General features: G+C 28.8%; 1 protein-coding gene across 1 annotated transcript; it reads left to right on the top strand.

Annotated features, from left to right (window-relative positions):
- The first annotated feature begins 5,415 nt into the window (after positions 1-5,415).
- LOC106330254 (NAI2-like protein) lies at positions 5,416-11,216 on the top strand. The gene is given in 14 exon segments (XM_013768757.1): positions 5,416-5,534; positions 5,618-5,693; positions 5,775-5,810; positions 5,932-6,011; positions 6,151-6,211; positions 6,295-6,369; positions 6,455-6,502; positions 7,193-7,273; positions 7,387-7,443; positions 7,534-7,614; positions 7,705-7,794; positions 8,500-8,586; positions 8,778-8,893; positions 10,322-11,216. Coding segments are annotated over 14 exon segments (1,659 nt in total). The 5' UTR covers positions 5,416-5,444; the 3' UTR covers positions 11,003-11,216.
- The last annotated feature ends 477 nt before the right edge of the window (positions 11,217-11,693 follow it).

Below are 11,693 nucleotides of genomic sequence, written 5' to 3'. Positions count from 1 at the left end.
GAATGAATGACTAAAACAATGCAAATATGCAAGATATCATATGTATCATACAAACCGAATGGATGTGATTTTATAAAAATCGTAGGATTTGGATATGGTTTTGTTTATAACCGATTAAACCGAATAAACCGATCAAAACCGATCAAAAGTAGAAACATGTAAATATGTATATATTTTATAACGACGAATGAAAATCTATTTGTTATATAAGTTATGTTTTTGTTAATAATTATTACCATATTTTTTTACAGTAATAAAGAAGCCTTAATTTGTAAAAAAATTGAACTATAATTAAGTAACAATTCATCGAGACTTCTTATTTTCTTAGTCTTTCTTTTTGATCTTTAATTTGATGGACAACAGTTAGTGAAAATTCTTCACAACTTTTTTCTTATCTATAAACGAAAAGAGTTTTGTGCTCAATCGAAGAAACATGACTTTGGTGAACACTAAATATGGAAGAATAGAAAAACTTTTCTTTGGTGTTTCTGTTTTGTTTTTATTTTTATTTTCAAAATTTTGAGCTTTGATTTGATTATTTTGTTAGATGGTAGAAGCGTTTTTTTTGTTCTTTTATTTAAACATATAATATTTTTTAATAAATGACTGCGTTGAAATCATGACTCTAAAATCATATAATATGATCCCAAACTAAATAATTATTTTTTTTGTTATAAAACTAATAAATAAACCAAAAACCGACAGTATATAAATCGAACCGGACCGAATTAAATATGGATTTAGAATGGTAGTTGTATTTTACTAACCGAAATACCAAAAAACCGAAAAAGCCGAACCGAAACCGAACCGATATCCGGATTGAACATCCCTAATCTCAACGAGCATAAAGAGTTAAAAATAGAATATATGATATGCATCTAAAAACAATATTATAAAGAGTCATTCTAGTATATTTGTCTTCTTCTCTTCGAGTCAACTAAGTTTGCAAGAACTTAATTGCAATGATAAAAGAATTTCATACATAGTTAACTTTCATAACAGAAACTGAAAATGGCAAAAAAAATCGGCTATATTTTCCGGATTTCAAGATTTCTAGCATTACAAGAGCACAAAATAGAATTTCTTACTTTTTAGATAAGATTACTAAGTCTTTTCATAGAAAATCATGTTTTATTAATTATTTTACTCCGGTGTAGTTATCTAAATCATCTCGAATTTGAATAATAGAATAACCATTAGTTATAGTAAAAACAAGTCAACTAAATTTGCCAAATAAACAATGAGTCAACTTGCACGAAATAAATGATTCCTACCAATGACACCGATATAATATTCCAGCCTTCGAGGTGAAGATATATATTTAACGTCATTGTTTTAGATAGAACAAATTTTATTCTAAATTATACATATATCTGTCATATCTAAGCTAGTATGAAATAAAACAAGACAGTTTGATATATCGTAATATTGTATAGGGAGAAAATATGGTTATATATATATTTCTTTTCTTTCATATATTGTTCTCAATTTTTTACTAATCGTCAAATTTTAATGCACAATGGTTTTTTACACTCTATGGTTTTAACTATGGCTGGACAAAAAAAACCCGGATCCGAAGAACCGAACCCGATCCGAAAAAATAGTATCGAACCCGAACCAAAATTGATTAAATATCCGAACGGGTTCAAAAATTTTGGTATCTAAAGAACTGAAACCGAACCCGATCCGAACCGAAGTATCTCGGGTACTCGAATGTAACCGAAATAGATCTATATACCTAAATATATTACTTAGTTTTAGATTTAATATATATTAAAAACATTCAAAATGTATAAGATATTTTTAAGTTGTCTAAAATACTTGAAAATATACATAAATAGTTAAAAATAAATGTCTAAAATAGCTAAAATATATTCAAAACACCAAAATATTTGAAATATCTATTGATTTTTTATCTAAATATTCAAATCAAACCAATTTATATGTTAATTTTAGATATTTTTGACATATATTATACAAATTTATATGTAATATATTATATTTTTTTTATACATTTGGGAAATTTTAAGCATATAATGAATATTAAAATTTAAAAAATAATTTAAATGCGTTATCCGAACCCGAACCGAACCCACAAAGATCCGAACCGAACCCGAACCGAAATTTAGAATTACCCGAATGGGGCTGAATTCTTTAAACCCAAAAACCCGAAATCCGAATAGATCCGAACCGAACTTCAATGGATACTCGAACGCCCACCTCTAGTTTTAACTGGTGATTAAATAAATGAAAATGAATATTGAATTCATCTATATTTATTATAAATTATACTTTTATAAATAAAAAAATTCATATGAATCTTTTTCCTTTATACTAAAAAAAATAGAACAAGGACTAGTAGTCCAAAAACCCCAAGAAACATCAAACATTTCTGATGGGTTCCATGGAGCTATTCTTAGATAGCAAGCTAATTTCTTTATCAAATTTGAGAAAGAAAGATAACTAACATATATTCATTCATCCTCATTCATATTATTTTGCCACTTTTCACTTTTCATTTTTCATTTTCATTCATATTTTTGATGATTATAAGTTAAAATTAGTATTTTTATATTCGATCCAGATCTAAAGTAGAACCAGTAAACCCATTAACCATATATATATAATATGGTCCAAATTTAATGAAAAGCTTAATAAAACTTGATAGAAACTCAAAAATCCAACATTAACTCGCTGTCTAATACTGGTTGGCCCAATAAAAATCCCAAAAATGTAATGATATTTCTAAGAAAAAAATTGATTACAATTCTCATATACCTTTTAATATTACATAAATTTGAATAAACTTGTGATTTCTTAGACTTTAACGAAACTTTTACTATGCATTAAAAGAAAATGAAACAATTATAATAAAGAAAACTAAAATTTATTGATGTGATATTATTAGTTTATTTTCATTGTTAAAAATATATGGGAAATTCTTTCGAATAGTTATTTTTAAATTTTTGTCACAAAAATAGCCCTCAAAAAATAAAATGACCAAAATAGACCATTTTTATTTTGAAATTTTTAATATTTATTTTTTAAAATTTGTAACAATATCCCCAAAACCCAACCCCTTAACTATAAACCCAACCCCTTAACTATAAACTCTAAGTCTAGATTAGTTAACTCTAGGATAAAAATATAATTTTACCCTTTAATAAAACTTATTTTGGTCATTTTTTTTCATTGAAAACTATTTTGTGAACATAAATTAAAAAGAGCTTTCACAGAAAACTTCTCAAAATATATTATGAGTTTGTATTTTTTAATTATTTTAAAATTAAAATTAATTTTATAATAATTTTTATTTAACTGTTTAATATCTTAATTTTTAGTCAAATTTCTAATTTGCTATTAAAATTTATTCAAAATAAAACATGATTTGATATTTTCTTATATTTTCAATGATTGCTTAATATTATATTTATATATTAATATATAACTACATATTATAATTTATTAATCTATTGATCCATTGTCTAACCACCAGGATGGACCTAATAACCTGATGATCTAGAGAGTAATGTGATTTCATGATTCAGTGTCAACGTCAGATTTAAAAACACTGATTAAAGCCTTCACTATATATTATATAAATAACAATATGCTCATATAAAAAAAACAATATGGTCATATCATTTTGAGGAAGGTCGAGCTTTCATTCCCCTTTTTGGACGTACGGTGAAGTTTCTGTATTCATACCTGTACCATATGAGATCTTCGAAGATGCAAAAGTGGACGTTTGTCAAAATATTTTGGATTTCGCAGTTTCATGTTTAGAAAATATATATTTAAAGCGTCTAATTCCAATTTTTTCATGTGAATACCGCTTTCTCGTTCATTGCATGTGAAACGAATTCGATCATTGTTGAAAACTGAAAAAATGGAAAGAAAGGGATATGACACTATTTGTAACCCTACCTCTTTTACATCGTGTATATACGTATATTACTAGTCAACACAAAGAAATGATATTTTTTCCAATATAATACAAAAAGCCAGTTTTTTAAACTAAAAACCATTTGGGTTTTCAGTTTATATTTTAAAATCATTCTATAATTTTTAGATCACCACATCATATATTTATAGCCTATTTTCTACATACAAAATTATTCACAAAGAAAAAAAAAATTAGTGGAGGTTCTTAGAAATATATGAAATATATTTTTAGTAATAGCTATGCACAAACAATTACACTAACCTCATTACTAATATCTAAAAAGATTCTCAAAAATTACAAAATAATAATAAAAAATTAGATTAAATGAGTATAAACATGAGAACTCCATGCAATTGTTTTTCAAAAAAGCAAATTATTCTCATCTTTTAAAATACTCACATAATATTTAATAAATTATTATTATTTTATAACTCTTGAAATTCTTCTAAGATATTAAGGAGTGCTCTTATGATAAACGGGATTTGTTGCAAGATAAATTAAATAGATAACTAAACATTTCTGTCACCAAGGGCGGACGAGGCTTAGGGGAACGGGATCGCGTGCCCCTATTATCAAATAAAAGGGAAAAGTACTTCTGGCTATACTCTATCTGTTTCATAATAAGTGTCATTTTAATTTTTTTTTTTTTTTGTTACACAAAAATTGTCACTTTACAATTACAATGCAAATTATACTTACTTTCAGCTGAAAATTAACTGCAAACTGTATTGGTTTTATAAATAATTTTATTTATCTCAAATACTATTGGTCATAAAGATGTAATTAATAACAACTTACATATATTTCCGCTACTATATTAGTATGTGTGAAAAGTGTCAAAGTGACACTTATTCAGAAACGGAGAGAGTATATGTTTTTGGCAATTGTTTATATTGTGCCCCGAGCTAAAATTCTTTCTGAATCCACCCGTCTGTCACAAACATTTATAAAAAAGTATAGTAAATAGATGAACCATTTTATTCTTAGACAAGAAATATGTCATCTAATTCATTAGAGGAGTTAGATTTTAAGTTAAAAAGGAAAGACCTAGATTATGTATATATATATATATATATCAGCTTAGACAAGAAGTGTGTGATCTAATTCATTAGGGGAGTTAGCTTTTAAGCCAAAAAAAAAAAAAGACCTAAGATTATGTAAATATATATACAAGCCGCTAGACTATACTCTTAATCAACAAGCTATCTAAGCTTTTAGTCAATACAAACATAGATATTTTACGTAAATATATATATATATATATATATACATTATATATATATGGTGTTCAAAAAAAAATATCAAGAAAATAATATATACGTGTGTGTGTGTGTGTGTGTTATGCAAATGATGTAATGATGCTTACATCATTATTATAAAACGTGTACCGAGTTTAGTCAATATCGTAGACTCTATATAAAGCACATCAATTCTGCTTATACCTTCCAATAAGTTGAGTCTGAAGGATCAAGGCATTATCTTCAACTTGGTCATTGTAATGACAACTTCTGCGATGGGAAGGAACTGTGTGGTTTTGAGTTTAGCAATGTGTCTTGTTCTGTCAAGCTTTCATGATGTTTCTTGCCAGGTAAGTAACACACAAGTAACAAAGGAACAAGAAACTGAAGATCATCAAGCTAATTAACTTGCATGTCTTTATATTCCTTCCAGGCTGAAGGAAGCAGCGATTTATTAACGTTGGAAAATCAAGAATTTCAGTGCAAACAATATTATGCAGATGAACTTAATATTTTGTATAATTAAATTATTAAAATATTGATTGCTCTCTAAATATCCTGCATTGATTTTGGATCTTTTATGGTTGCAGCTGATATCAATATCTCCGAAGAGCTAGAGCGTCAATGTAATTGATCAGAGCTTTAGTTATATCTTCTTTATTTTTACATGTGTTGGATTCTCTTTCTCTTTTTTTTTTTTTGAACAAAGGATTCTCTTTCTCTAAGATCATTATAATATGTTCTCAGCGATAACAAAAGAGAGTGAAGAGGAGAGCAGTTGGGAGCAGAGAACTACAATATCTTCGTCTCTGTCGGAAGAAACCAAGGTAAACCCTAAAAGATTATTAATTTTGATGTTGAACACTCAATCTTGGCTAAATCAAGAATTATTGCAAAAACAAGAAAAACAGTTCAAGCTCTTATTTTTGTCTAATCTCTTGTTTATGTGCACCTTTGGATCTATAGACTGAAGTTGTTAGTGGTCAAAGTTCGAGTATGATGGACGAAATAAACCGAGAAATTGAAGGTAAAGTATCAAAGATGTTGATTGTAATTGTATTAGAATTCATTGAAGATGAGATGGTCTCCGTTTGTCTTTTTCGATTATAGCCCATCTTGGTGGTAAACAACCTAGAGCTGATCATGTCACTACAATTGGTGTATCTATGGATGCTATTGAAAATGGTATAATATAAACACAAAGCTTCCTATTGTACTTCTTTTTCTCCTACGCATAGTTTGTTTTGATTATTTTGTGTGTTTGATTTAGATTCTGAGAGAAGGAAACAGCTGGAAGAGATTGAACAACAAATCAAAGGTAACTTTGTGTATGCGTGTGGAGATAAAACGTTGAACCACACATGGTGCATCAACTGATATTTTTCAATAAATGTTTTTTTTTGACAAAAGGGCTTATTTTTCAATAAATGTTCGTTTTAAAATCTAAAGAATTTTGTGTGTTATATAAATTTAATGGTTATATATTATTATATAAAAGAATTATATTTGCAGGTAAGAAATTATTATAAATTTTTTGTTTTTAAAACCCACACAAAACCGTTTACAAAAGATCTTTCATGATAAAAGCTTACGATCATTGTATTGGTCATATTGGAGTTACACAAAAAAAATACACTCTTTTTTTTTTCTCTCTCTTGAGAGCTAGAGTATTTTCGATTTTTCATGTGTTAAACTAAAATATAAAGTAATTTTACAACCAATTATCTGAATTAATTATAATATTTTATTCTGTAAGAGAAAAATTTTTATTGACTAAGGTTTATGTTTTTGAACTATTTTAAATCTCATATATCTTCTAAAAATATATACTTAAATTTTTGGTTATCCAAATATTTGAAATTAAAAATTAAAATTTTAAATTTCTAATTATTACTCAAAAATTATAATAGTGTAAAGATAATATATATTTCTTTATATAATATAACTTTACCTGCAAAATTGCGGGCAAACACCTAGTTTGTATTTATTTGCCAATCAATATTCTTAGCTGCGGCTGCAACAAAAATTGTTGTAGAAGAAGGAACTACAAAAACAAATACTGTGGAAACACATGAGATTGAATTTGAAGGTAGACTTTGGTATAACTTATCATTTGTCATGATTTACTCCAATGACCCAATCTTATATTTGTATCTGTTTACTGTTCAATCCTATCTGCGACTGCAACCAAAATTGTTTTAGAAGAAGGAACTATAGAAACAAAGAGTAGTGTGAAAACACATGAGATCGAATTTGAAGGTAGACGTTGATATAATTTATCATTTGTTATGATTTATTTAATCTTTTGACCCAATCTTATATTTGTATATGTTTACCGTTCAATCCTAGCCGCCGCTGCAACAAAAAAAATTATAGAAGAAGGCACTACAAAAACAAATAGTGTGGATACACATGAGATCGAAATTGAAGGTAGACATTGATAGAATTAATTTTACCATTTTTATGATTTAATCTTATGATCCAATCTTATATTTGTATATGTTTACCGTTCAATCCTAGCTGCGGCTGCAACAAAAATTGTTGTAGAAGAAGGAACTACAAAAGCAAAGAGTAGTGTGGAAACACATGAGATCGAATTTGAAAGTACACGTTGATTTAATTATCATTTGTTATGATTTAATCTTATGACAATCTTATACTGTACTAGAACTTTATCAACTAAATAGTTAAAACTTAAATGGCTGAAAATGTAGGTGCTGAAAGTGAGACTTATCAAACAAAATATGGAAGGATGGATGAAAAAGAATACTGTAAGTTAAATGTTTCATCTGACTGTACCATAATCGATCCTGCGTTTAGTTTATTTTTTGTAGAGCATGATTAATGGAAGGTTTTTAAGTTGGAGTTCTTAGCGGAATATAAAAAAACCGTCTCTTAACTTTTAACTAAAAAAGTTAAGAACCGGTTCTTCAATATCTTATTTAAGAGCCGGTTCTTAATTTTGATAGTTAAAAGTTAAGAGACGATTTCTTATATTCCGCTAAGAACCCCACCCTAAAAACCCCTATTAATCATGCTCTACCATGATTAACCCGGGGTTCTTAGAGTTGGGTTCTTAGCGGAAGTTAAGAAACAGTTTCTTAACTTCCGCTAAAAACCCTATCGTAAGAACTCCGGGTTAATCATGCTCTAATATCTCTTATTTAAGAGATAATTTTTAGTTTTTCTTAGTTAAAAGCTTGGTTCTTAGCCGAATCTAAAAACCCTACCCTAAGAACCCGGGTTAATCATGGCCTTAGCAATCCTAACTTTAGTTAAAAACCCATAAAATATATTATTATTTTTTGCTTTCAGGTTCATCAGCGGAAAGTCTTCAATAGTCTAGCACTTACAATGGTGGCTCAAGGATTTTTGGATCTCTAGGAATTTCACAATCGTCAGGTTTATATAATACAATGTTGTGCATATTAACATCAAAAGAACCAAGTGATAGTAGTGATATAGTGCCGAATTGCATCCTTTATTAGGCCAACGAGAATTCACATAGAAAGATTAGTATGGATTGTGGCCTTTTGTCCAAAAAAAGAAGCAAAATAACATCAATAGAAATTGTGTGTGTGTGTGTTTGGTAGGTGCGTGGCGATGTGTTAACCACGACAGAAATGGAGTGAATGAAGAGGAGGATGCTTCCATCATTATACCAAAGTATGATATAGAAGCAATCATCAAGGAAGAATCTATTTCCCAGGTTTCTTTTTATACTTCAACATTCCCATTACTTTTAAACCCTGTTTTAAAAATCGGCCGCCTAGCCGTCTAGGCGGCTCGCCTAGGCGTTACGCGTCACTCTTCCCCCCCGATTTATGCCAAATCGGTTTAAAAAATCGGATATCCGATTTTTTCCGCCTAGACCGTCTAAATGACCGCCTAGCCGCCTAGGCGGCCGCCTAATCTATTTTTTTATTTATTTTTTTATTTTTTTATTTTTTATTTTTATTTTATTTTTAATAATATTTTTATTTTTTTATTTGATCTAAAATTTTATAAATATCATTTATATTCATAATTTTGATGAAAATTACACTATATATAAGTTTATATATTCTATTTGTGTGTTTTATACAATCTTAAACATGAAAATGTATTAATGTTATACACAATTAAAGATTAACATGTTTTATAACACAGTAAACCATCTAAAAATTTCGCCCCGCATAATTTTCGATTAATCTCCGATTTTCTCTTTAGGCGCTAGGCCCAACCCGACCGCCCGACTAGTGCCTAGCGCGTTCCCGAACAGGGCTTTTAAACAATGAAGCTTTTCCAACAGGCGCGAATGTAGTAAGCGACAAAAGTAGTCACATGCCCCAGTTAAATTCTAATTTTCTTAATAATCAACTAGATTTTGATATGCATGACCGTTTTTACTTAATAATAACCTATATATATGTATATAGATATTTGTCTTACATTATATATTTTTTAAATATTAACCATATATTTATATAAAATATTCAAACATAATAATTTTATAATTTACATGCTGTAATTAATTATTTATATATAATAATTTTATAATTTACATGCTGTAATTAATTAATTGTTTCAAACCATCACATGTATTTGTTGCATCTTATTATATATTTATCTTGCTGAATTAATATATATGCGAAACAACAAGATTATTTTGTATTTAACTTATATATTATTTGAATATTTTGTATATAAAAATATTATATTTTGTATTTAGCTGTCAAAAAAAAAAATATATATATATATACTATATGCGAAACAACAAGATTATTTTGTATTTAACTTATATACTATTTGAATATTTTGTATATAAAAATATTATATTTTGGTTATATATAGTAGATGGGTCATTAATGATGTCCTTAGGTTTTATTATTAAAAAATACATGATAAAACCATTAAATGTCATAACTTTCTAAAAAGTAGTCCAAATTAAAAAAAAACTACACATAAAAAAAAGTCGTAACTTATATTTTAATAGATAAAATAAAAAGATATCGATTCAAAACCTTAAATTTCATATAATTTCTATTTTATGAAAATGCCCTGTCTAACTCAAACTTCATGATAATTCTTCGGAATAAAAGTTTTATGGATCACTGCTTTCTAGCACTCTATCGATGGATTTGATTTTGATATGTAGGGCTCAGAATCAAAGACCTCCAGTCTCCTAATATCCCTGAACAAAATTATTGAGATGCATAAAACTAAAACTTTGTCCCGAGGTGTAATCAAAGAACCCTCTTCTAAGGAAAAAACAGAGATAGTAAAGAAGCTAAAAGTGAAACTGAAAAGCTATCGTAACATAAAGATACATGAGCTCGTCACCCGTACTGATTTCGAGAAGATACTGACGATGGCTGCGCGTTATGAGGAACTAAGCTCAACTTCTGAGAGCTATATCTCGAGGCTGTCCATGTACAGAAGTATTATAAAAGAAGGAATCAAGGCCTCTCAGCGAGTTCAACTTGCGCAGCAGCGTGCTAGGTTGCTCAAAGATATGGCCGAGGAGAAGCAGAAGAAAGTGGAGGCTGAGTTTGCGTTGGTCAAGTCTTTGGCTCAGAGAGGAGACGCGTTGTACGTTAAGATATTTGCTATCAAGAAGTTGGTGTTGAAGCTTGAGGCCGAGAAGGAAGAAGTTGATATGAATTTTCAGAAGATCGTTGGGAATCTCTCCCGTGTTATAGAGGAAGCGTCTCAGTCCTATGAGGAGTATCTTGTGGTTTTGCGTAAGTGGAAAGAGGAGAAAGCAGCTGAGGAGTTCTCACGTGAGACCATTGAGAGTGCAGAAGTCGTTTGGGTTCAGTTTCTCAGCTCTCTCTAGAGACAACACTCTTGTCTTCTTATCTTTTGTCTACAGTTTACCCACTTTTGTCTACGTTTTATCCTTACATGTGAGAGCTTTTGCAAATTTGTCTTTGCTTTATTAATAATGTGCGCGCGAGTCTTGTTTTACACGAGGAATTTTGTTTTGAATTATTATGCTCTATGTTCTTGTTGTTCGATCTATTTTGTTTACATGTAATGAAACCTTTTTGTGTGTGTTTTACCTACTCTTAAGATTATGATACCTTTTTGCTTTTGTTTTACATTTAATATAGCCAATAACATGTTTTCACATATTTAATAAGTTATAAACTGTTATGAAATAACTTATAATTTATAGTATCGAGAAATTTAAATAAGAGTAGAATTTAATACCCGTATGAAGCAAATAACACTACTATAAGTGAGAGAGTTTATTATAAGTAAGAAGAAGAAGATGTAATGGTGTTTTGATTATAAACTCTTGTTCTTGTTTATGGTGTACAAAAGAGTGAGATGAGTGATGGTATTTATAGTGAACAACAATACATAAAATAACAAAGATGGTGCTTAATTTGGTAAATGAGTGGGTGATCATAATGCTTGATGAGTAGATGATCATAGTGCTTGAGTTGGTAAAGGAGTGGATGATCATAGTGCTTGAGTTTGGTAAAGAAGTGGATGATCATTTCAATGCTTAATTTATAACA

Source organism: Brassica oleracea, chromosome C3, assembly GCF_000695525.1.
Source record: "Brassica oleracea var. oleracea cultivar TO1000 chromosome C3, BOL, whole genome shotgun sequence".
In the NCBI taxonomy this organism is placed as follows: Eukaryota; Viridiplantae; Streptophyta; class Magnoliopsida; order Brassicales; family Brassicaceae; genus Brassica; species Brassica oleracea.
The sequence above is the reverse complement of the archived record's forward strand: the minus strand, read 5'-3'. Positions and strand labels throughout refer to the sequence as shown.